At 45.9% G+C, this 25,283-nt stretch overlaps 2 protein-coding genes, 1 non-coding gene and 1 pseudogene across 4 annotated transcripts in view; 1 reads left to right on the top strand and 3 right to left on the bottom strand.

Annotated features, from left to right (window-relative positions):
• NCAPD2 (non-SMC condensin I complex subunit D2) overlaps nucleotides 1-14,363 on the bottom strand; it is a 37,713-nt gene extending 23,350 nt beyond the window's left edge. The window contains exons 1-6 of one of the 2 annotated variants that reach the window (XM_050747394.1): nucleotides 13,697-14,363; nucleotides 12,695-12,844; nucleotides 2,502-2,577; nucleotides 1,865-1,923; nucleotides 1,203-1,378; nucleotides 761-903 (exon numbers count right to left, since the gene is read on the bottom strand). In XM_050747394.1, the coding sequence (XP_050603351.1) occupies nucleotides 761-903; nucleotides 1,203-1,378; nucleotides 1,865-1,923; nucleotides 2,502-2,577; nucleotides 12,695-12,821 (581 nt within the window). In that variant the 5' untranslated portion in view covers nucleotides 12,822-12,844; nucleotides 13,697-14,363. Of the gene's footprint in view, nucleotides 1-760; nucleotides 904-1,202; nucleotides 1,379-1,864; nucleotides 1,924-2,501; nucleotides 2,578-12,694; nucleotides 12,845-13,696 lie in introns of those variants that run through there. The other variant, XM_050747395.1, reaches the window with a different exon arrangement.
• On the bottom strand, nucleotides 1,456-1,785 carry LOC126931938 (small nucleolar RNA U85). Its single transcript, XR_007718041.1, has one exon. It is a non-coding gene; the product is annotated as a small nucleolar RNA U85 (small nucleolar RNA).
• A 129-nt stretch (nucleotides 14,364-14,492) lies between the features above and the next one.
• Nucleotides 14,493-15,693, top strand: MRPL51 (mitochondrial ribosomal protein L51). The gene is made up of 3 exons (XM_050747538.1): nucleotides 14,493-14,785; nucleotides 14,871-14,981; nucleotides 15,376-15,693. The coding sequence occupies exons 1-3, from the start codon at nucleotides 14,707-14,709 to the stop codon at nucleotides 15,570-15,572; spliced, it is 387 nt and encodes a 128-aa protein (XP_050603495.1). The 5' UTR covers nucleotides 14,493-14,706; the 3' UTR covers nucleotides 15,573-15,693.
• Nucleotides 15,694-22,580: 6,887 nt separating this feature from the next.
• On the bottom strand, nucleotides 22,581-23,153 carry LOC126930482 (plakophilin-2-like; annotated as a pseudogene).
• Between the last annotated feature and the right edge of the window lie 2,130 nt (nucleotides 23,154-25,283).

The following is a 25,283-nucleotide window of genomic DNA, read 5'->3' as shown; positions in this document are numbered from 1 at the left end:
CCCATAATCCCAACTACTCGGGAGGCTGAGGCAGGAGAATCGCTTGAACCCAGGAGGCGGGGGTTGTGGTGAGCCAAGATTACGCCATTGCACTCCAGTCTGGGCAACAAGAGTGAAACTCCGTCTCAGAAGAAAAAAAAAAACTTCTGCTCTATAGTACAAACTCTAAAAGGGCAGAAACTTTTGTTTCCAGTGCCTATAATGATGCCGGCTGCACAAGAAGGAGATTCTCAGTAAATACTGCTTCAGGAATAAACAGGCATTTAGAGATGACAGGAATTCACATCAGTTTCTAACATTCCATTATCTAGTTCTTAGCAACTCCATGTTATGATTACACTTTTATTACAGATAGAACTGAGACATGAAATGAAGTATTTAAAAGGCAGATCAGCCGGACACGGTGGCTCATGCCTGTAATCCCAGCACTTTGGGAGGCCAAGGTGGGTAGATCACCTGAGGTCAGGAGTTCGAGACCAGGCTGGCCAACATGGCACAACCCCGTCTCTACTAAAAATACAAAAATCAGCTTGTGGTGGCGGGTACCTGTAATCCCAGCTACTCGAGAGGCTGAGGCAGGAAAATCACTTGAACCCAGGAGGTGGAGGTTGCAGTGAGCCAAGATTGCGCCATTGCACTCCAACCTGGGCGACAAGAGCAAAGCTTTGTCTCAAAAAAAAGAAAAAAAAAAAAGGCATATCTAGCAACAGAGCCTCACTCTCACAGCCCAGTATTATCTGTAGCCATCCTCCCTACCCACCTGACAAATTCTTCTTCAATTATTGAGTGGTTCCACAGGTGACGGATGTCCAACTGAAGTAGCTGTGTCAAAAGCTGAAGAATTGGTTGCCTCTCTTCTTCCCAGTCAAAGCCATGGGCTGCCTTGGTCCGAGCTTTCTTACCCTAAAAAGGATCGTGTATACATTGAGGAAAAAATAAGGGAAAAAATAGGGTCAAGATCTGCCAGTCTGAGTGCCCAAACAATCTAGTATGAAGACAAGATAGAAGGTAATATGGAAGAAATATTACAAGTTCCATAGTGCTACTTGTCCAGGAAGAAAATGTGTGACACTTTTGAGTTCTTTCTCCTAAACTCTCAATGAGGACAGAAAGGATTCATGAATCATTGGATTCCCTTCTTTCCCATCTACTCCCCTTTCTCCCCAGACCCCACATAACATGAGCCCAAAACTCCAAATTACCTTCCCACCAAGGTCTAGGTCCACGAGGTTTGTCTGACTGGTCTCAAAGGATTCCAGGAGACGTATCAGAGCATAACAGTTCATTTTGAGGGCGTTTAGATGGGCATTTCTATCTGATCCACTCAAAGTTGTATCATCCAGGATAGCTGGAAGCTCCTGGGAGTGGCGGGACACCACTGTGAAGGGCAGAATCTTGGAATCAGTTTCACTCACTTCTTTCATATACCCCAACTTCAAAACACCCAGCACTTACAGCCATCAGATTACCAAAGATCTGTGTTTCATCTCTCAGTGGCCATAATACAAGCTAAGTCCTTTGGGACCCTTGGCCCTGATAGCCTGAACATGCCCTGTTCCTACTCTCTCACTCCAGTTACCACAATTTCTCTCCAGCAACTGGAAGAATCACCCCCATTAAAAAGAGGTAGTTCAAAAGTAGGAAAAAGTTCTTGTTGGTCTGCCCTTACAGTGAACACACATAACTCTGTATTGCCCACCAAGATTACAGACCTTTAACAGGCCAAAGGTCCCTGGGCTTAGCCAAACCAACTGAATCACAACAGCCTTGATATCATCATGTGGCTGACACAATGTAGGAAAAACAAACAAACAAACAAACGATAACAAACACCTTCCATCCCCGACCCCCGACCCATAAACACCTTTTATCAGGAATTCCAGAGTATCTTCTTTGAGGTCAGGATCTATACTTCGAAAGTGACTATGAGGGAAAGAAAGTGTGGGGGTGAGATAGGAAGGAGCCTGCAGAGCCCTTTTTAACAGATCAGATCTAACCGGTGAATCTAATGTTTAAAAACACATGTGAAATTGTTCAACTGAATTAATATAGTGGCAAGTTGGGTACATGCTCATCAGTAGAGATATCAATATCCAGAAGCATTTATCAGTGAAGCTATAACTTGGAATTTCAGGACTAACATGCACAGTTAGGACAAACAGCCACCAGTTCTTTTTTTTTTTTTTTTTCGCTCTGTAGCCCAGGCTAGAGTGCAGTGGCCGGATCTCAGCTCACTGCAAGCTCCGCCTCCCGGGTTCACGCCATTCTCCGGCCTCAGCCTCCCGAGTAGCTGGGACTACAGGCGCCCGCCACCTCGCCCGGCTATTTTTTTGTATTTCTTAGTAGAGACGGGGTTTCACCGTGTTAGCCAGGATGGTCTCGATCTCCTGACCTCGTGATCCGCCCATCTCGGCCTCCCAAAGTGCTGGGATTACAGGCTTGAGCCACCGCGCCCGGCCCCACCAGTTCTTTTTAAAGTACCAGTTGGGTGTTTCACTTACTGCAAAATGCTGTAGATGGTATCAAAGTGCTCCAGCACAGCCAGCGGCCCCTGAGCTCGAAAGGCAGCCTGAAATGCTATGAAGATGGAAAAAACAAATCAATTTGGAGGGAAGAGAGACCTTTTCAGTAAATTCTATCCATAGCAGAAAACTAGGCTTATTGCTTGTATTCGTAGAATCACAAAAAAGAGACAAACAGTCCACTTCAATGTAACCTATAATGACGATGACAGCCAGGCACGGTGGCTCATGCCTGTAATCCCAGCACTTTGGGAGGCCGAGGCAGGTGGATTACCTGCAGTCAGAAGTTCGAGACCAGCCTGGCCAACATAGTGAGACCTCGTCTCTACTAAAAGTACAAAAAGTTGGCTGGGTGTGGTAGCAGGCACATGTAATCGCAGCTACTAGGGAGACTGAGGCAGAATTGCTTGAACCCAGGAGGTGGAGGTTGCAGAGAGCCAAGATTGTGCCATCGCACTCCAGCCTGGGCAACAAGAGTAAAACTCCATCTCATCTCAAACAATAAATAAAATAAAATAATGATGATGATATCTTATATTTGTGTTACTATTAAAGCCTTGTTAGAGCTTCACCACACCTGAGCAAAAGCAGACAGTACCACGCCTACTTTACACCTTAGAGTGGTTGTATGACTTGTCCAACTTACAGTAGTTAAGAGGGAACACAAACTCAGGATCTTTAAAAAAAAAAACCAGTTTATCCTATTTGTGTCCTTTTTCTGCTTCAGGATCCCACAGTGCACTTAACTGTCAGGTCTCCTTCGTCTCCTCCAGTCTTTATCTTTCATCATCTTGACACTTCTTTGAGGAATACTTGTCTCTTATTTTGTAGAATGTCCCTCAATTTGGGTTTGCCTGTTTTCTCACGATTATATTGAGGTTATGTATTTTTGTAAGATTACAGCAGAAAGGAGGGTCGGTCCTCAGGCATCGTATCAAGAGGTGCATGAAGTGAATGTCTTATTACTGCTGATGTTAACTTTGATCACTTCATAGTGTCTGCTACATTTCTCCACTGTAACATTATTATTTTCCCCTTTGCAATCAGTATTTTTGTGGGAAGATACTTTCAGACTACATAAATATCCTGTTTCACATCACATTTGCCCACTAATTTAAGCATCCATGAATGATTCTTGCCTGCCACAATTACTGCTGTGTTTACTAAATGGTGATTTTCTATCTCTATTATTCCTTCTACATTTACTAATGAGAATGCTGCTGTAACGATTAGTTGTCCCTTTCTCTTTATTTAGTTATTCACTTATTTATAGCAGAATGGACTTATGGATATTTCTCTTATTCTGTGCTTTAATCCATTACTATTTATTTTCTTGCACAAATTGTCCAATACTTGGTCTCTGCGATCTCCTTCAACTTGGCCTGTGTCCTTTGAACATGACTCCATTTTTTTGTGTTTTTTTTTTCAAGACAGGGTCTTGCTTTGTTGCCCAGGCCAGAGTGCAGTGGTGCAAACATAGCTCACTGTAGCCTTGATCTCCTGGGCTCAGGGGATCCTACTGCCTACTCCCTACTGCCTCAGCCTCCCGAGTAGCTGGGACTACAGGCGCCTGCCACCACACCCGGCTAATTTTTTGTATTTTTAGTACAGAGGGGGTTGCACCATGTTAGCCAGGATGGTCTTGACCTCCTGACCTCATGATCCACCCACCTCGGCCTCCTAAAGTTCTGGGATTACAGGTGTGAGCCACTGCGCCCAGCCTAGCTAATTTTTTTTTTTGTTAATTTTTTGTAGCGATGGGGTCTCACTTTGGTGCCCAGGCTGGTCTCGAACTCCTGGGCTCAACTGATCTGCTGCCTCAGCCTCCTGTGGGATATGATGAGGTTTCTCTTCAAATAGCCTGATTAATCCTTTATTCTTTAATTCGTAGTACCTCCCCCACTACCTTTTTTCCTTTTTCTCTGTTTTTCCTTTCTGCCTTTGTTACATGGCCAGACACACCACAGTACCAGGCTTATCAGTACCAGACTTATCAGTACCAGCTCACATTCCCTTCCTTATTTGGAAAGAAGACTAGCTTTCCTTTATTACTATTTATTTATTTTCTTTCGTACTATTTCTTACTATTACTTTCTTACTATTTCTTATTATTATTATTCCTTTCCTTATTTGGAAAGAAGACTAGCTCTCTAGCTCATTGCAGACACCCCTTCACCTTTTCCCCTCTCTCCCTTATGCGCCCACCTTATCTAAAGTTCAAATGTTTGGCCAACTGGGCTAACTGTGCGACCAGACCCTGGCCAATGGGAAAAGGGTACGGGGGCAGGACTTGCGTCAGGAATGAAGGCTCTTGTGCCCCTCTGTTCAGGTGTGCTCTCATGGCAACTGGCCAAGGAGAAGCACCCCTCTGCGTAGAAGTAAAATTGCTTTGCTAAGAATCCTTTGTTTGAACGTTCATTTTCCTTAGGATTTTGAGCGTTATTCCCAACACTTCCAAAGTACTGGGATTAAAGGCGTGGGCGACTGCACCCAGTTTCCCTTCACCTTTGTTGCCTGTCTTGTATCATGAGAGGGGCTGGGCTCATGCCTGTAATCCCAGCACTTTGGGAGGTGGAGGCAGTAGGATCGCTTGGGCCCAGGAGTTTAAGATCTGCCTGGGCAACATGGTGAGGCTCCATCTCAAAAATAAATAAATAAAATAAAAGATGTTCTGGGCTCATCTTGTACTTTCCCTGGCCCAGTCCTGTAATCAACCATTCTCAGTGGAATCCTGGCTCCTATTATGGAATAACAGTATGTAGAAGCCAAACTCTAGGCACTACTTGCACTCATTTCTATTACAATATTACTGCCTTTGGCCCTCTCACTGGAGAAAAGTAGGACACATATGTATGTCTACAATTAATCTTCGAACAACAAGATTTGAATTATGTAGGTCCACTTATATGCTAATTTTTTTCAATAAATATACTGGAATTTTTTCTTTGTTCCTTTTGAGACAAAAGTCTCACTCTGTCTCCCAGGCTGGAGTGCAGTGGCACGATCACAGCTTACTGCAGCCTCAAACTCCTGGGCTCAAGCAATCCGGCTGCCTCAGCCTCCTGAGTAGCTAGGACAACAGGTATGCTCTACCATATCTGGCTAATTTTTTTTTAAAGCTAGGTATGTCATGAATGCATAAAATATATGTAGATCCTAGTCTATTGTATCATTTACTACCATAAAATATATATGTCTATTTTTTTTTGAGACGTAGTCAGTCTCTCTCTGTTGCCCAGGCTGGAGTGCAGTGGCACTATCTTGGCTCACTGCAAGCTCTGCCTCCTGGATTCACGCTATTCTCCTGCCTCAGCCTCCCAATTAGCTGGGACTATAGGTGCCCGCCACCACGCCCAGCTAATTTTTTGTATTTTTAGTAGAGACGGGGTTTCACCGTGTTAGCCAGGATGGTCTTGATCTCCTGACCTCGTGATCCGCCCACCTTGGCCTCCCAAAGTGCTGGGATTACAGGCATGAGCCACTGCACCCGGCCAAATATATATGTCTATTATAAAGTTAAAACTTATCAAAATTTGATGCAGGCTGGATGTGATGGTTCACACTTATAACCCCACCACTTTGAGAGGCTGAGGCAGGAGGACTGCTTGAGGTCAGGAGCTCCAGACCAGCTTAGGGAACATGGCAAGACCCCATCTCTACGAAAAATAAAAAATTAGCTGAGCGCAGTGGGGTGCACCTATAGTCCTAGCTGTTCCGGAGGCTGAGGTGGGAGGACTGCTTGAGCCTAGGAGGTTGAGGCTGCAGTAAGCTGTGATCATACCACTGTACTCCAGGATGGGTGACAGAGTGAGACCCTGTCTCAAAAAAAACCCAAAAAAACCCACACACAAACACAGATAGTACATGGCATCATTCACAGCCCAAGAGAAATGGAAACAAATATAAAGATGCAATATTATTTGTTTTTGTTTTTTTGAGACAGGTTCTTGCTCTGTCACCAAGGCTAGAGTGCAGTGACAAAATCTCACACTCTCTTACCTACTAAAGGCACTGCTCCAATGACTGTTCCCTCTTCCTTCTGCATCATCAGCTTTCCCCTCTCTGATCATTCCTACTCAACATACACACATGCAATGCTGCCCATCTTAAAAGAAATACATTATATAAATTCATCATCTCTAATCTCTGTCATTCCATTTTCTTAAAAACCTATTCCAAGCAGGCTTTTGCCCCCACTATCTTCTGAAACAGCTTTGTCAAGGTTACCAGTGACTATGACATCAATAAATCCAGTAGTTAATCTGCAGTTGACCTCTCCTTTGTTTTTGAAAGACTCTCTTTATTTAGCGTCCATTTAGCTCCTTCATTCACTTTCTGCCCCAATGACTGCTTCTTAATTTCTTCTACTGGTTCTTCTTCATCCTCCTAGCCTCTAAATGCTGGACTATCTCAGGTCTTGGTCTTCAAACTGCTTCTCTTCTCCATCTACATTCACTCCAATCTCATGGCTTTAAGTGCTGTCTACATGCAGAGTATTAAATCCTAAATGTGTATCTTTAGCTGACAACCTCTCCCTTGAACTCCACACTCACATAACCAACAATCTAAACCTCTCCCTCCCATATGCTACCCCATCTCAGTAAATGGCAACTTCATTCTTCTAGTTGCTCAAGTCAAAAAGCCTTGTAAGGCCGGGCATGGTGGCCCATGCCTGTAATCCTAGCATTTTGGGAGGCCAAGGCAGGCAGAGCACTTGAGGCCAGAAGTTCAAGACCAGCCTGGACAACATGGCAAAACCCCATCTCTACTAAAAATACAAAAATTAGCCAGGTGTGGTGGTGCACACCTGTAATCCTAGATACTCAAGTGGCTGAGGCATGAGAATTGCTTGAACCTGGGAGGCAGAGGTTGCAGTGAGCCAAGATCACGCCACTGCACGCCAACCTGGATGACAGAGCCAACAGAGCAAGACTGTCAAAAAAAAAAAAAAAAAGCCTTGTAATCATTCTCATCTCAGATTCCTTTACTAACCCTATAAATCCAATCCAATTCATCAGCATTCCTGTCAGCTCTACTTTGAAAATATATCCGAATCATGTTATCACCACTTCCCCTGCTATCCCTCCAGTCCAGTCTACTTGGTATTACCATATTAGCCACTTAACTAGTCTCCCTGCTTCTCTCCTTGCCTCTTATAGTCTCTGCTCAACACAGTAGTCAGTGAATCTTTTAAAATGTCAGACCATGTCACTCCCATGCTCAAAACTCAATGGCTTTCAAGTTCATTCACACTGAAGTTCAAGTTTTTGCCATGATCTACGAGGCTCTAGAGATCAGTGCTTCTCAAACTAATAATTGCATCCAAATTGCCTGAGGGATCTTCTTAAAATACAGATTTCCTGGCTGGGCGCAGTGGCTCAAGCCTGTAATCCCAGCACTTTGGGAGGCCGAGACGGGCGGATCACGAGGTCAGGAGATCGAGACCATCCTGGCTAACACGGTGAAACCCCATCTCTACTAAAAAATACAAAAAACTAGCCGGGCGAGGTGGCGGGCGCCTGTAGTCCCAGCTACTTGGGAGGCTGAGGCAGGAGAATGGCGTAAACCCGGGAGGCGGAGCTTGCAGCGAGCTGAGATCCGGCCACTGCACTCCAGCCTGGGCGACAGAGCGAGACTCCGTCTCAAAAAAAAACAAAAACAAACAAACAAACAAAAAAAAGCAGATTTCCTGATTTAGCAGCTTTGACATCCTGGGTCTTGACATCCTGCATTTCTAATAAGATCCCAGATCAGGAGATCATGATATTAACACTGCTGATCTGAGGACCACATTTTGAGGAGCAAGATTCTACAATAATCTGTACCACTTCCTACCTAATCTCTTTTTCCTGGCTTACTCCAACTCTATTGGCATTTGCCCACCTCCAGGCCTTTGCATAGGCTTTTCTGTTTGCTTGGAATGCCCTTCCCTGACAATCTGCATAGTTCATTTCCTTACTTTAAGGTCTCTGCTCAAACGTGACATAACAGCAAGGCTTCTCTGATGATCCAACATGAAATGGATGAAATGGCAGGCCCTACTATCTTTCTTCTTTATATTATTTATTTTTAAGCTTTGTATAATTAATTTTAGAGACTATGTTGCCCAGGCTGGTCTCGAACTCCTGGCCTTAACAATCCTCCTGCCTCTGCCTCCCAAGTGGCTGGGATTACAGGGATGAGTGACCATTTGCAGTACACTTCTTTTTTTCTTTCTTGAAACAGGGTCTAGCTCTGTGGCCCAGGTTGCAGTGCAGTGGCATGATCATGGCTCACTGCAGCCTCTGCCTCCTGGGCTCAAGCAATTCTCCCACCTCAGCCTCCCAGGTAGCTGGAACTACAGGTGTGCACCACCACGCCTGGCTAACTTTTTTGTAATTTTGGTAGAGATGGGGTTTCACCATGTTGGCCAGGCTGGTCTCAAACCCCTGAGCGTGAGCAATCCAACTGCCTTGGCTTCCCAAAGTGCTAGGATTACAGGTGTGAGCCACTGCGCCTGGCCACACTGTCTTCTTTATTTTTCTCTTTGGCTCTTACAACCATCTGACATACAGTGGTCCTTACCAATCTGTGTTCTCACTTTCTGAGGTTTCAGTTACCCGTGGTCCGTCTCAAGTCTGAAAATATTAAGTGAAATATTCCAGAAATAGGCTGGGCGCCGTAGCTCACACCTGTAATCCCAGAACTTTGGGAGGCCGAGGTGGGCAGATCACATGAGGTCAGGAGTTCGAGACCAGCCTGGCCAACATAGTGAAACCCCGGCTCTACTAGAAAATAAAAAAAAAATTAGCTGGATATGGTGGTGGGCACCCGTAATTCCAGCCACTTGGGAGGCTGAGACAGGAGAACTGCTTGAACCCGGGAGATGGAGGTTGCAGTGAGCCGATATCTTGCCACTGAACTCCAACCTGGGCAACAGAGCAAAACTCCGTCTCCAGAACAGAAAATAAAAAACCAAAAAATTAGCCAGGCATGGTGGCACTCGCCTGTAGTCCCAGCTACTTGGGAAGCTGAGGCAGGAGAATTGCTTGAGCCCAGGAGGTGGAGGTTGCAGTGAGCTGAGACTGAGCCACTGCACTCCAGCCTGGGCAACAATGCGAGACTCTTATCTTAAAAAAAAAAAAAAGAAAGAAAGAAACATTCCAGAGATAAACAATTCATAAATTATAGGTTGTGTGCCATTCTCAGTAGCATAAAATCTGGTGCTGCCCTGCCGCCTCCTGCCTGGGATGTGAATCATCCCTTTGTCCAGCATATCCACACTGTATATGCAACCCTACTCACCCGTTAGTAGAACCACCTTGGTTATCATATCAACTGTTGCAGGGCTTCTGTTCAAGGAACCTTTATTTTACTTAATAATGGCCCCAAAGTGCAAGGGTAGTGATGCTGGCATAGTTATAATTGCTCTACTTTATTAATATTGTTGTTAAACAGGCCAGGCGCGGTGGCTCACGCCTGTAATCTCAGCACTTTGCGAGGCCGAGGCAGGCAGATCACAAGGTCAGGGGATTGAGACCATCCTGACCAACATGGTGAAACCTGTCTCTGCTAAAATACAAAAAATTAGCTGGATGTGGTGGCATGTGCCTGTAGTTCCAGCTACTCGGGAGGCTGAGGCAGGGGAATCTCTTGAACCTGGGAGGCGGAGGTTGCAGTGAGCTGAGATTGTAACACTGCACTCCAGACTGGGTGACAGAGCGAGACTCTGTCTCAAAAAAAAAAAAAAAAAAAAAAAAAAAAAGTGACAAGAACAAGATCATGTCCTTTGCAGGGACATGGATGGATCTGGTACTCCATCCATTATCCTCAGCAAACTAATGCAAGAATAGAAAACCAAACACTGCATGTTCTTACTTACAAGTGGGAGGTGAACAATGAGATCACATGGACACAGGGAGGGGAACAACACAATGGAGCCTGTTAGGGGGTGGAATAGCAGGAGGGGGAGCATAAGAAAAAATAGCTAATACATGCTGGGCTTAATATGCAGGTGATGGGTTGACAGGTGCAGCAAACCACCACGGCACATGTATACCTATGTAACAAACTTGCACATCCTGTACATGTACTCTGGAACTTAAAAAAAAGGTGACCATTTTTAAAAATGATGCATCATTATAATAACTGAAGAGCAATTTGTCATAGTATGCAGCATGTTCAATTGGTGACACATATATCCACATGATATGGACAGAACAGTAAACCTGTGGACACTGTTGGTTTGCCATCCATTAGCCAACCACCACACTCTGCCTTCTTCCTTGCTTACCAAATGGTTGATATGCTCAAGTTTAGGGAGGCTCCTAGGTAATAATCTTGATCAGTTTAACCAGTCTGGGTAATTCTATTTCTCTTACCTGTACAGTCCTGTGCCCTGTAACATTTTGGTAAACAATAGATCACATATGCGACAGTGGTGCCATAAAAATATAATACAGCTGAAAAATTCCCATCGTCTAGTGACTTCTTGATGACCTTGACCCTGTGTAGGCCTAGGCTAATGTGTGTGTGTTTTAGTTTTTAACAAAAGAGGCTGGCCGGGCATGGTGGCTCATGCCTACAATGCCAGCACTTTGGTACATGTCTGTGGTCCCAGCTACTTGGGAGGCTGAGGTGAGAGGACTGCTTGAGCCTGGGAGGTTGAGGCTGCAGTGAGCTGTGATCAGGCCACTGCACTCCAGCCTGCAGTCCCAGCACTTTGGGAGGCTGAGGCGGGAAGATTCATTGAGCCCAGGAGTTCGAGACTAGCCTGGGCAACATAGGGAAACACCGTTTCTACAAAAAATAAAAAATGTAGCCAGGTATGGTGGTGCATGTCTGTGATCCCAGCTGCTTGGGAGGCTGAGGTGGGAGGATTGCTTGAGTCTGGGAAGTTGAGGCTGCAGTGAGCCGTGATCATGCCACTGCACTCCAGCCTGGGCAAGAGAGTCTTAAGTACCTTGTCTTTCAAAATAAAATAAAGAATAAAAAATACAAGATAGAAAATTCCTTTTTCCACTTCTGGACATTAGAGCAAGAAGCTGCCATCTAGCCTGGTGCAGTGGCTCATGCCTGTAATCCCAACACTTTGGGAGGCTGAGGTGGATGGGTCATTTGAGGTCAGGAGTTCAAGACCAGCCTGGCCAACATGGTGAAATCCCGTCTCTACTAAAAATACAGAAATTAGCTAGGCAGTAGTGGCGTGCTCCTGTAATCCTAGCTACTTGGGAGGCTGAAGCAGGAGAATCGCTTAAGCCTGGGGAGGCGGAGGTTGCGGTGAGCCGAGATCACCCCACTGCACTCCAGTCTGGGCAACAGAGTGAGACCCTGTCTCAAAAAAAAAGAAAAAGAAAAAGAAGTTGCCATCTAGCAACCGTGAAAGAAAAGCCAAGAGGAGACAAGCTGGGGCCATATTGTCAAGCTGCTGCATTAACCAACCGTTCTTCTTGTAGGTGATAACAAATGAAGTAGGTTATAATCTCTATATTTACAGATGAGGAAACCAAGGCATTGAGAGAATTAAGTAACTTGTCCAAGGTCAGAGTAGCAGAACCAGGATTCAAATCCAGGCAGCCTGGCTCTAGTCTTTAATCTCTATACCTCTGCAAAGCAACCTAGCTGCTATAAGACCGCTTCCAACAAGCACAAGGACATTATGAAGTCTTTCTGGTAATGCAAAAGGTGCTTTTGATCATTTACAGGTTTCAGTAGGTGACTGCACTGTACATATATTGCATGGTGTTGCAATGGTACATATATATTATGGGTTTTTTCCCCTATAATTGTACATCTTGGAAGGAAGATATCTAGACTCTAAAAAGGTATTACCAAAAACTGGTCAGGTTAAGTCCCAGACATTCTGAAAAAGCGATCCCTTCCTATAACTCTTAAATCCACCAGGACTTAATTTGGACACACGGTAAGGGGTAAAGATGGAAAATAACTTTTTCCCAAAGAGTAATCACATACGCCAAGACTGTTTTTGACTAATCTAGAAAAGGCAGTTAATGAATGTATTCTTTGTGTCATGCATCCCATGCAATGTTAGGATAAAACAGCAAAATAGGAAAAACATATTTCTTGCTCTTATGATGCTTCCAGGTGCAGTGAAACAGAAATGACAATGTAGCAATTCCATGTGGGATGGTCCTTTGAAAGAGCTAAGTACAGTGACAGCTATGGAGTCTTACCTCTAAGCTGTGGTGGAAGATGTTTGATGGACAGTACCTCTTGCACAACATACTGATTCACCCCTCCACTTTTCAACAACTCCTCTGGGGATAATGGCAGATGGAACTCATACATTTGGGGAGCCATTCTTCTCCTACAGGCTCACAGGGCTAGAAACCAAACAGTGAAAAGGTCAGGGTCTATATTCAAGACCTGTCTTCGTATCTGGTTCTATTACTTTCCCATCCCCAACATATATAATGGTTTTTAGTTTTATAGCAAGCTAGTAGCATTATCTGGTTCTGTTACTTCCCCATCCCTAACATATATAATGGCTTTTAGTTTTATAGCAAGCTAGTAACATTATCTTACAGGATCTGAGATTGACCCTGGACTAGAAACTAATTCTAGTAGTGACACTGGCACTTGATCGTGTCAGTTAAACCCCTGGACTTTATCTGTAAAAAACAGGGTTACTAAACTCTGATTACTTCACAAAGTTGCTCTGATGATCAAACGAATCAAGCAGTATAAAGGTGTTTAAAGAACTATAAAGTGACATATTAATGTGCAAAGTATTATTATTTCCATTTTTATGTGCAAAGCTCCTTAAGTAGAGAATGGTCCGATCTCATCTGAGGCCAGAACAGTGCCCCAGCATGGGCTAGTGGGCTTCCTGCACCAGAATGGTAAGAGCATTAACAATGATGATTTATTTATCCTGTGCCAGGTCTGTTAGGCTATTTGCATGCATCATATCTGATCTAAGTCTCCTAACCTCAATCCCATGAGGTGCATAATAATACAAATGAGTTTACAGAGCGGATATTGCAGTAAGAAAGTTAAGCGATTTGCTTAACATCTTCCGTTGCGGATCTGTCAGACTCACAGTTTCTCCCACATCGCGCCCCAAGGATATATCTACTAGACCTCCCTGCCTATTGTATATTGCCCAATACTGGGTCATACTGACATGTACTCGATTTTTCTACTCTTTTACGACCTGCAACACCACATCTTACCTGGGGATCTCACCCGCGGCTCTGACTCCGGCAGTCAGGCTGAAATGAAAAGGAAAAAACACTCGGGCACAACACGCACCAATTAGCAAGGCAGTTTTCAAGTTGGCGGAGAATCCGGCCAATCCCCGGCAGGCAGAGGCAAAGGGCCGCCTCTGAGTCTGGCAACTCGCGGGCAAAGCCACAAATACCGAGTTCAAATTTCAACGGCTGCCAGGGGGCCAATCGCGACGCTCGCTGGAGCGGCCGGCCAATCACAGCGCCGCCTGGGGACGTGCCAAGGCTCCGCTCCGGCAAGGTACCCCTTTGCCCGGTCGGCGGGGAGGAGGCCGTATTTCTGCCGGCCAGAGATGTCGCGTCCCTGGCTGGGCAGTAGTAGTGCCCTGGAATAGTGAATCATTCAGTCACCCCCAGGAAAGGAGGCCAGTCCGCGCTGGGAGTTAGAAGACATCGCCTCTAATCCAGGTTTCTCCATCTCCTCCGCTAAGTGACGTCCAGCAAGTCACTTCACTTTCAGGGCCTCAAATTTCCTTCCCAGTAGTAAAATGGGGGTAATAAAAAAAGCTACAGCGCAAGACTGTTGTGAGGCACAGAGAAAGGGCTTGGTTTTTGGAAGCGGGTTCCAGGTTCTCAACCTTCATTTCCTTCACAGTTGAAGGACGCCAAAAAAAGCAGAAAGGGTGAATTTTCTTGAAATCTCAGTTTTGGGGAATCAGCAACCAGTCGCGGACCTCAGCTTGTCCGGCGCTCCAAAACTTCCGGCGGGCGAACCGGAAGCAATGAGGCGGGAAGGGTGGTAGAGGCCCCTTCGGCCGGAACCCGGGGGCGGGGCTTGTGGCTGTAGTTGATGGGGCGTAGGTGGGCCCTGCGCCCACAGCTACCTGGGTAAGGCCCAAGATGGCTGCCCTCGTGTGAAGTCGGCGGGGACGGTTCCTGTCGTCATCTTGAGGGCCACGTCTGGCCCTCACTCCTGGACTTATTTGGTGTGTTGTTGAAGCGGGGAGACTAGAGAAATGGCAGGGAGCCTCTTATCTGGGGCAGGCAGGCGCCTGTGGAACTGGGTGCCTCTGGCGTGCAGAAGCTTCTCTCTTGGTAAGTGGCTGCTGTAGACATCCGGATAACTGCTTCGTAGTATAATAGGCGGCTCAGACTAATTCCCTCCCTTCCCCATCCCTAGGTGTGCCGAGATTGATCGGTATAAGGCTCACTCTCCCGCCCCCCAAAGTGGTTGATCGTTGGAACGAGAAGAGGGCCATGTTCGGAGTGTATGACAACATCGGGATCCTGGGTACGACTTGACCTTCGACGTGGTACACAATTTCAGAATAGCAATTACTCTGTAATGACTATCTTTTTCTCCTGTGTAGAGAGTGGTACTGTGCTCAATAGTAAGAGCAAACACTTATGTAGCTGTTTACATTGTGTTTGTCACTGTTCTGAGTACCCTCATATAATTTTTACTTCATAAGTAAAAGTTAACAATTTTTCCAAAGTTAATAAATGATAGTATAAGAATTTTAACCCCAAGCAGTCTGGCTCCAGAGTCTCTGCTATTGTTCTGTACTGTGATGTGTCTTGTCTATAGGTGCTGCTAAGCAAGATGCAACTGTGGGTTGAAAGCTTAGCTGGTGTAGGATGGGTTCTCTTGTCTTGGATCTAATGTGTTCTCTCACATTACACAGGAAACTTTGAAAAGCACCCCAAAGAACTGATCAGGGGGCCCATATGGCTTCGAGGTTGGAAAGGGAATGAATTGCAACGTTGTATCCGAAAGAAGAAAATGGTTGGAAGTAGAATGTTCGCTGATGACCTGCACAACCTTCATAAACGCATCCGCTATCTCTACAAACACTTTAACCGACATGGGAGGTTTCGGTAGAAGAGAAAGCTGAGAACTTCGGAAAAGGCTCATCTGTCACCCTGGAGAAGGGAAACTGTACTCTTCCCTGTGAGGAAACAGCTTTGTATTTTCTCTGTAATAAAATGGGGCTTCTTTGGAATTTGATAGCCACATGCTTCTGTTTTCCTCTAGATGCTGCCTCTACTTACTCATGTAGACTGTGAAGTCTTTTTTTTTTTTTTTTTTTTTTTTTTTTTTTTTGAGACAGAGTCTCGTTCTGTTGCCCAGGCTGGAGTGCAGTGGCGCGGTCTTGGCTCACTTCAAGCTCCGCCTCCCGGATTCACGCCATTCTCCTGCCTCAGCCTCCTGAGTAGCTGGGACTACAGGTGCCCGCCACCATGCCCAGCTAAATTTTTGTATTTTTAGTAGAGACGGGGTTTCACCCTGTTAGCCAGGATGATCTCGATCTCCTGACCTCATGATCCGCCCACCTCGGCCTCCCAAAATGCTGGGATTACAGGAGTGAGCCAACGTGCTCGCCGACTGAAGTCTTGACTCCTCGTAGATCTTAGGATCTTAGGTTTGGGCTTCACACCACTTGCCTTTTACAGTCTAGCTATACCTAATGCCTTTAAAAAAAGAAAAGTTGATGAGAATGTTACTGGCAGTTTTTGACATAATGCTGTTAATAGTGTTTCTAAGGAGCCTTCCACACTGAAATGAAATATAAGAGAAAAATGGAGTCATACTTCTGTATTACTCTAATAAAATATTTTATTAGGCATATTCTTTGAGTAGGAACTATAGGAAAAACAAAAGTGTGAGGTGTCCTTTCCATTTAAATATGAAACATTAAGTACCATATGAGTGGTAGAGATGGGGGATACTAAGCCTGACTGGTCATCAGAGTTGTCTGGATGTTTTAACATTTCAAAAGCCTAGTCTCAACCCCTGAAGATTGATCAGTAGAGCTGAATTGAGTCTAGGGCATCTATGTGTTTTGTTCTTTTTAAATAATAATTTAAAAAAATTACAGCTGGGCATAATGGTGCCCACATGTAATCCTAGCATTTTGGGAGGCTGAGGTAGGAGGATTGCTTGGAGCCAGGAATTTGAGACTGGTCTGAGCAACATGGTGAAACCCCGTCTCTACTAAAAAAAAAAGTGGCCAGGTGCGGTAGCTCACACCTGTAATCCCAGTACCTTGGGAGGCAGAGGCAGGCGGATCATGAGATCAGGAGATCAAGACTATCCTGGCTAACATGGTGAAACCCTGTCTCTACTAAAAATACAAAAACAAACAAAAAAATTAGCCGGGCGTGGTGGCGGGCGCCTGTAATCCTAGCTACTCCGGTGGCCAAGGCAGGAGAATCACTTGAACCCGGGAGGCGGAGCTTGCAGTGAGCCGAGATAAGTGCCGCTGCACACCAGCCTGAGCGACAGGGCAAGACTCCGTCTCAAAAAAAAGAAAAAAAGAAAAAAAATTAGCTGGGCATGGTTCTGCATGTCTGTGGTCCCAGCTCCTCATGCTTCTGCATGCCTGTAGTCCCAGCTACTCAAGAGGCTGAGGTGGGAGGATCACCTGAGCCCAGGAGTTTGAGGCTGCAGTGAGCTGAGATCGTGCCACTGCATTCCAGCCTGAGCAACTGGGGTGAGACTCTGTCTCAAAAAAAAAAAAAAAAAAAAAAAAAAAAAGAAGTTAGGGCTGGGTGCAGTGGCTCACACCTGTAATCCCAACACTTTGAGAGGCGAAGGCATGAGGATTGCTTGAAGCCAGGCGTTCAAGACCAGCCTGGGCAACATAGCAAGACCCCATCTCTATGTTTAAAAAAACAAAAATTTATAAAAATGATGTTAGATTAATAAATACTGGCCGGGCGCGGTGGCTCAAGCCTGTAATCCCAGCACTTTGGGAGGCCGAGACGGGCGGATCACGAGGTCAGGAGATCGAGACCATCCTGGCTAACACGGTGAAACCCCGTCTCTACTAAAAAATACAAAAAACTAGCTGGGCGCGGTGGCGGGCGCCTGTAGTCCCAACTACTCGGGAGGCTGAGGCAGGAGAATGGCGTGAACCCAGGAGGCGGAGCTTGCAGTGAGCTGAGATCCGGCCACTGCACTCCAGCCTGGGCGGCAGAGCGAGACTCCGTCTCAAAAAAAAAAAAAAAAAAAAAATAAATAAATAAATAAATACTTGTTGTGAGGCAGTTGGTGCACACTTATAATCCCAGCTACTCTGCAGGCTGAGGTGGGAGGATCCCTTGAAACCAGGAGTTGGAGGCCGGCCTTAGGAACATAGGAAGACTCCATCTTTAATAAAAATAAAGAGTACTTGTTAAATTACAGGTGGGTTTTGGATAAATGGATTGATGGGTATATATGAAAACATGATCCTGGGTCTTAGGGAAATGTTTTGGAGAGTCAGTTTTCAGAGGGGTGGCTGGAAGGAGCTATGCATGAGAATGGAGAGGTTGATGTGAAATGTTAATGACTGTGATACTTTACATGATTTGGTGGTACTAGAGTGGAGAAAATAAAATATTTGGGACTGTGCTAAGTGCAAGGTGCCCTGAAGAAGATATCTACATATCTTGGTAGAGTATCTGATTGTTAGGGAAGAGAAAATTAATAGGTCAACAGGCATTTATAGAATATTTCCTGGTTCACACATACAAAAGGTTTTGTATTCAAGGACAGAACAATCTTGTTTGTGGTATGAAACAGTATATAACGTTTTCTTTCAATAAATACTGAATTACTATGTGCAAGAATATTTGGAGGAACAAAAATCACCAAGGTAGAGTTGGTTCTTACCTCTAAGTAGTCTTCATTCTACTTAAAAGATGTCTGGTGGCTCACACCTGTAATCCCAGCATTTTGGAAGTCCTAAGTGGGCGGATCACAAGGTCAGGGGATTGAGACCATCCTGGCCAACATGGTGAAACGCTGTCTGTACTAAAAATACAAAAAAATTAGCCAGGTATGGTGGTGTGTGCCTGTAATCCTAGCTACTCGGGAGGCTGAGGCAGGAGAATTGCTTGAATCCAGGAGATGAGAGAGGTTGCAGTGAGCTGAGATTGCACCATGCACTCCAGCCTGGGTGACAGAGGGAGATTCTGTCTTTAAAAAAAAAAAAAAAAAAAAAGTCTGAAGGATGTAAAGTTACAAGATGGTAGACCAATGTGATACTCTGCAGAACAGAATTAACATAGCCCTGATTAAAGACCATGACTGTATACTGTTGTTCATCCCCTCCATGGTGGACTGCTTCTGACCATGCTCTTGATGCTTTAGGAGAGAATGTTGGCTGGGCATGGTGGCTCAGACCTGTAATCCCAGCACTTTGGGAGGCCAAGGTGGGTGGAACACCTGAGGTCAGGAGTTCGAGACTAGCCTGACTAACATGAAGAAACCCCATCTACTAAAAATACAAAATTAGCTGGGCGTGGTGGCGCATGCCTGTAATCCCAGCTACTCATGAGGCTGAGGCAGGAGAATCGCTTGAACCTGGGAGGCGGAGGTTGCAGTGAGCCAAGATCGCGCCATTGCACTCCAGCCTGGGCAACAAGAGCGAAACTCTTGTCTCAAAGGAAAAAAACAAAAAAGAAAAGAATGTTCACCAGGTGCAGTGACTCACGCCTGTAATTCCACTTTGGGAGGCTGAGGCAAGAGGATCAGTTGAGCCCAGGAATTTGAGATCAGCCTGGGCAACATGGTGAAATGCTGTCTCTTAAAAAAAAAAAAAAAAAATAGCCGGGGGTTGGTGGCATGTGCCTGTAGTCCCAGCTACTGCGCAGGCTGGGCGGAAGGATTGCTTGAGCCTGGAGAGGTGAGACTAAAGTGAGCCGAGCTTGCGACACTGCACTTCAGCCTAGGCAACAAAGCGAGACCCTGTCTCAAAAGAAAAAAAAGAAAGAAAAACAATGTATTTGCTAAATCAGTGGTCACAAACCACAAATGTGAGGCTATGTTAATCTGCTCCAATAAAGATATCCCATCCAACAGACAGTTAGCACTGGGATTCTCACTTGGTTAAATTGGCAGCAGCTTCATCTCGTTTATGCAGGGGCAAGACTGGAAAAAAGAAAAAAAGAAGAGATGTGTATGTAAACAAAATGTGAATTTAAATATGATGATGAAAGTGAGTCCCATGAGAGTGGTGTGTGTTTGTTTTTTTGGTTTTTTTTTTTTTGGTTTTTGTTTTGTTTTGTTTTTTGCTGAGGGGATGATCAGAAAAGGTATCTGTTGAAAAGATGGTATTAGAATGAGGTCTTGAGGCCAGGAGCAGTGGCTCATGCTTGTAATCCCAGCACTTTGGGAGGCCAAGGCGAGCAGATCACTTGAGGTCAGGAGTTCGAGACCAGCCTGGCCAACATGGTGAAACCCCAGTCTCTGTTAAAAAAAAAATACAAAAAACAAATTAGCTGGGCATGATGGCACGTGTCTGTAATTCCAGCTGCTCAGGAGGCTGAGGTGGGAGGATGGCTTGAGCCCAGCAGGTGGAGGTGGCAGTGAGCTGAGATCATGTCACCACATTCTAGCCTGGGCAACATAGCAAGATCCTGCCTTTAAAAAAAAAAAAAAAGGAAAAAAGAATTCACCCAGTGCAGGAGGCAGATGAAGAAGCATAGTTATGAAACCCAGTATGTCGTGACATTCAAAGTTTGTTAACATCTATGTGTATAGGTGTGGAGAGGAAGAAACACCTATCTTTTCCTGAGGAAGCAGGAATGGGGAGGAGAACGGCTTTAGAGAAGAGGTGGCCACTGAGTTGTCTTAAAGGAGTGGAGGCTAACAGGCTTTCCAGGCAGTTGAAGCAGAAATAAAGGCCCAGAGGCAAGAAACAGTATGGTGTGCATGAGAAAGCTATGAGTGGTATTTACTGGTGGAGCTACTGCTTGTGGCAAAAGACAGGAAAAGAGATGGGAGGCAAGAGTCAGATCCTGAAGAGTGTAATGAATATTAAAATTTAGCCTCTAGTGAAATGGTGTACCCACTTTGGAAAAGTGGCAGTTCCACAAAAAGTTAAGCATAGAGAAGTCATGAGTTCGAGACCAGCCTGGCCAACATGGTGAAAGCCCATCTCTCCTAAAAATACAAAAATTAGCTGGGCATGGTGGTGGATGCCTGTAATCCCAATTACTTGGGAGGCTGAGGCAGGAGAATCGCTTGAACCCAGGAAGCGGAGGTTGCAGTGAGCCAAGACTGCACCATTGCACACCAGCCTGGGTGACAAGAGTGAGACTCTGTCTCAAAAACAACAAAACAACAACAACAACAACAAAAAGAAACCAAAAATTAGCCGGGCATGGTGGCAGGCACCTGTAATCCCAGCTTCTCAGGAGGCTGAGGTAGGAGAATCGCTTGAAGCCAGAAGGCGGAGGTTGCAGTGAGCTGAGATCACACCACTGCACTCCAGCCTGGGCAACAGAGGGAGATTCAGTCTCGGAAAAAAGAAAGAAAAAGAAAGAAAAGAAAAGAAAAGAAAAGAAAAAGCATCCTCTTCTTGTTCTTGATCTTAAATGGAATACATGTCTATTAAATATTTGTTATGAATCTCTAGTAGATAACTTTTACCAAGTTAAGGATATTTCCTTCTGTTCCAAGTTTAACATTCTGTTTTGTTTCAATTATAGAGTTGAGTTTTTAAAAATTCCTTTTACAATATCAAATGAGATAATCAAAAAGAGCTAAAACCTCATCTTTTATAACAAGAATCTAACTGATTTCTATAAAACTGATAAAGTGGCCAGGTTCAGTGGCTCCGGCCTGTAATCCCAGCACTTTGGGAGGCTGAGGCAGGTGGATCGCCCAAGGTCAGGAGTTCAAGACCAACCTGGCCAACATGGCAAAATCCCATCTCTGCTAAAAAATACAAAAATTAGCCGGGCATGGTGGCACACGCATATAATCCCAGCTACTTGGGAGGGTGAGGCAGGAGAATCACTTGAACCCAGGAGGCAGAGGTTATAGTGAACTGAGATTGTGCCACCCTACTCCAGCCTAGGCGATAGAGCAAGACTCCATCTCAAAAATAAATAAATAAATAAATAAAATTGATAAAGTGGTTGGGCACGGTGGCTCACACCTGTAATCCCAGTACTTTGGGAGACTGAGGCGGGCAGATCACTTGAGCCCAGGAGTTTGAGACCAGCCTGGGCAATGTGGCAAAACACTGGCTCTACAAAAAATACAAAAATTAGTCTAGTGTGGTGGGATGCGCCTGTAGTCCCAACTACTTGAGAGACTGAACTGTGGCTGGGCACAGTGGCTCACGCCTGTAATCCCAGCACTTTGGGAGTCCGAGGCGGGTGGATCATGAGGTCAGGAATTTGAGACCAGACTGGCCAACATGGTGAAACCTTGTCTCTACTAAAAATGCAAAAAAATTAGCCAGGCGTGGTGGTGGGTGCCTGTAGTCCCAGCTACTTGGGAGGCTGAGGCAGGAGAATCGCTTGAACCAGGGAGGCAGAGGCTGCAGTGAACCGAGATTGCGCCACTGCACTCCAGCTTGGGCAACAGAGCCAGACTCTGTCTCAAAAAAAAAAAAAAAAGAGGGAGAGGCTTAAGTGGGAGGATCACCTGAGACCAGAGAGGTTGAGGCTGTTGTGAGCTATGATCGCACCACAGCACTCAAGCCTGAGTGACAGAGTGAGACTCTGTGTAAAAAAAATGCCGGGCCCGGTGGCTCACGCCTGTAATCCCAGCACTTTGGGAGGCCGAGATGGGCAGATCACGAGGTCAGGAGATCGAGACCATCCTGGCTAACACGGTGAAACTCCGTCTCTACTAAAAATACCAAAAAGTATCCGGGCATGGTGGCGGGGGCCTGTAGTCCCAGCTACTCGGAAGGCTGAGGCTGGGGAATAGCATGAACCCAGGAGGCAGAGCTTGCAGTGAGCTGAGATCTCACCGCTGTGCTCCAGCCTGGGCGACAGAGCAAGACTCCGTCTGAATTAAAAAAAAAAAAAAAAAAAAAAAAAAAAATCACACTGATAAATCATAATATTATTTCATATTATGATGATAAGTACCAGAAAAAAACAGCTAGGCCGAGCAAGGTGGCTCACACCTGTAATGCCAGCACTTTGGGAGGCTGAGAAGAGAGGATTACTTGAGCCCAGGAGTTTGAAATCAGCCTAGTCAACATGACCCCCATCTCTACAAACAAACGAAATCTCCAGTCTCCTCAGAGGATGCCTCAAGGACCTTTCTTCCACAGACTTCTGGGAGCTGTACTGTGCTGTCCCTCTTCCCCAGCAACCTTCATAAGTGGCAGTTGTGCCAGCCTTTAGCATGTCATAGGTTTTAGGAACAGGGGAATGGCCTCCAACAAAATCATTTTCAACCAAGTGCAGGTTGTAGACATACTCAGGAACACGCTGGTTCGGTGAAGATTGCCGTTGACCACGGATCTGCGGCCCTTCCTGGAGAGGATCTGCTGCACCTGCTCCTGGATTCGCAGGCTCTTGACTGGCTGCTACGGCCGCTGCTCCCTGCCAGCTTCAGCTTGGCCTTAGAGGGCAGCGCCAGGCTGGAGTTGTCCAGTTGTCCCAGGATCTGCTGGCCCAGGATGGTCCAGATGTAGCCGTACTCAGCTGGGGTGCCGGGGGCTGCCATGGGGCCGGTGGGGAAGACCGAGCGCTCCCTTGCCTCAGGACTCATGGGCGAAGCCACCGCGGAGCTGGGGGCACTCCAGATAGGAATCTTTAAAAGTACAGAAGGCCTGGTGTGGTGGCTCATGCATGTAATCCCAACACTTGGGAGGCTGAGGCAGGCAGCTCACGAGGTCAAGAGATCGAGACCTTCCTGGCCAACATGGTGAAACCCTCTCTCTACTAAAAATACAAAAATTAGCCAGATGTGGTGGTGGGCGCCTGTAGTCTCAGCTACTCGGGAGGCTGAGGCAGGAGAACCAATTGAACTCAGAGGTGGAGGTTGCAGTAAGCCCCGAAATGGTACCACTGCACTCCAGCCTGGCGACAGAGTGAGACTCCATCTCAAAAAACAAACAAAACTTAGTATGGAGTAGAAAAAAAAAAGACTAACATTTAAAACAATATTTATGTAATTAAAAATATATGAACAGAAATAATGCACAGGTGGGGAACGGTGGCTCATGCCTGTAATCCCACCACTTTGGGAGGCTGAGGCGGGTGGATCACCAGAGGTCGGGAGTTCAAGACCAGCCTGGTGAACATGGTGAAACCCTGTCTCTAACAAAAATACAAAAATTAGCTGGGCTGGTGGCAGCACCTGTAATCCCAGCTACTCGGGAGACAGATGTTGCAGTGAGCCAAGATTGTGCCACCTCACTCCAACTTGGGCGACAGAGCAAGACCCTGTCTCAAAAAAAAAAAAAAAAAAGCAAGCAAGCATGTTTGCCAAACACAAAATGATCAATATCAAATGATTTAGAACATTCTCTATGGCGAGAGAGTGGAATGGGGAAAAAGGGAATATACAAAGGAAACGAGGCAGGATCCTTCCATGGCTAAGTGAAAATGCACGTCAGGAATCAAAGAGTATAATTAACTCCATCTTTTGCACCTGAGGTCTCCTAGAAAAACAATGTTCTGTTTTTTTGTCCTTAGGGACATTCATACTCTAAGAAACACTCATATAAGAAACCACTCCTGCTGGGCACAGTGGCTCACGCCTGTAATCCCAGCACCTTGGGAGGCCGAGGTGGGTGGATCACTTGAGGTCAGGTGTTCAAGACCAGCCTGTCTCTACTAAAAATACAAAACTGAGCCCAGTGTGGTGGTGCATGCCTCTAATCCCAGCTACTCGAGAGGCTGAGACAGGAGAATTGCTTGAACTTGGGAGGGGGAGGTTGCAGTGAGCCAAGATTGCACCACTGCACTCCAACCTGGGCAACAGAGTGAGACTCCATCTCAAATAAATAAATAAGTAAATAAATAAAGAAAGTGCTACAAATTGGGTGGCTTAAACAACAGAAATTTATTGTCTCATAGTTCCAGAGTTAGAAGTCTGGAAATCGGCCGGGCGCGGTGGCTCAAGCCTGTAATCCCAGCACTTTGGGAGGCCGAGACGGGCGGATCACGAGGTCGGGAGATCGAGACCATCCTGGCTAACACGGTGAAACCCTGTCTCTACTAAAAAAATACAAAAAACTAGCTGGGCGAGGTGGCGGGCGCCTGTAGTCCCAGCTACTCGGGAGGCTGAGGCAGGAGAATGGCGGGAACCCGGGAGGCGGAGCTTACAGTGAGCTGAGATCCGGCCACTGCACTCCAGCCTGGGCGACAGAGCGAGATCACGTCTCAAAAAAAAAAAAAAAAAAAAAAAAAGAAGTCTGGAAATCAAGGTTTCAGCAGGGTGGGTACCTTCTGAGGGCTGTGAGGGAGGATCTGTTCCATGCCTTCTCCTAGTTTGATCTCTACCTTCAAGTTGTCATGGCGTTCTTCTGTGTGTGTGTCTGTCTCCAAATTCCCCCCCACCCCCGCTTTTTTTTTTTTTGAGGCGGAGTCTCGCTTTTGCTGCCCAGGCTGGAGTGCAGTGGCATAATCTCAGCTCACTGCAACCTCCACCTCCTGGGTTCAAGCAATTCTCCTGCCTCAGCCTCCTGAGTAGCTGGGACTTTAGGTGCCTGCAACCACACCCAGCTAATTTTTGTATTTTTAATGGAGACGGGGTTTCGCCATGTTGGCCAGGCTGGTCTCGAACTCCTGACCTCAGGTGATCTACCCGCCTCAGCCTCCCAAAATGCTGAGATTACAGGCGTGAGCC

The sequence above is a fragment of the Macaca thibetana genome, chromosome 11 (genome assembly GCF_024542745.1).
Source record: "Macaca thibetana thibetana isolate TM-01 chromosome 11, ASM2454274v1, whole genome shotgun sequence".
Lineage (NCBI taxonomy): Eukaryota > Metazoa > Chordata > Mammalia > Primates > Cercopithecidae > Macaca > Macaca thibetana.
Note: the sequence above shows the minus strand (reverse complement) of the source record. Positions and strands in the feature narration are given on the sequence as shown.

Excerpts from the sequence above, each read along its gene's own strand:
- MRPL51 (XM_050747538.1), top strand. The coding sequence starts at position 14,707 with ATGGCAGGGAGCCTCTTATCTGGGGCAGGCAGGCGCCTGTGGAACTGG. Across the intron at positions 14,786-14,870 it reads GTGCAGAAGCTTCTCTCTTG|GTGTGCCGAGATTGATCGGT; the intron begins GTAAGTGGCTGC and ends CCCCATCCCTAG. Across the intron at positions 14,982-15,375 it reads TGACAACATCGGGATCCTGG|GAAACTTTGAAAAGCACCCC; the intron begins GTACGACTTGAC and ends CACATTACACAG.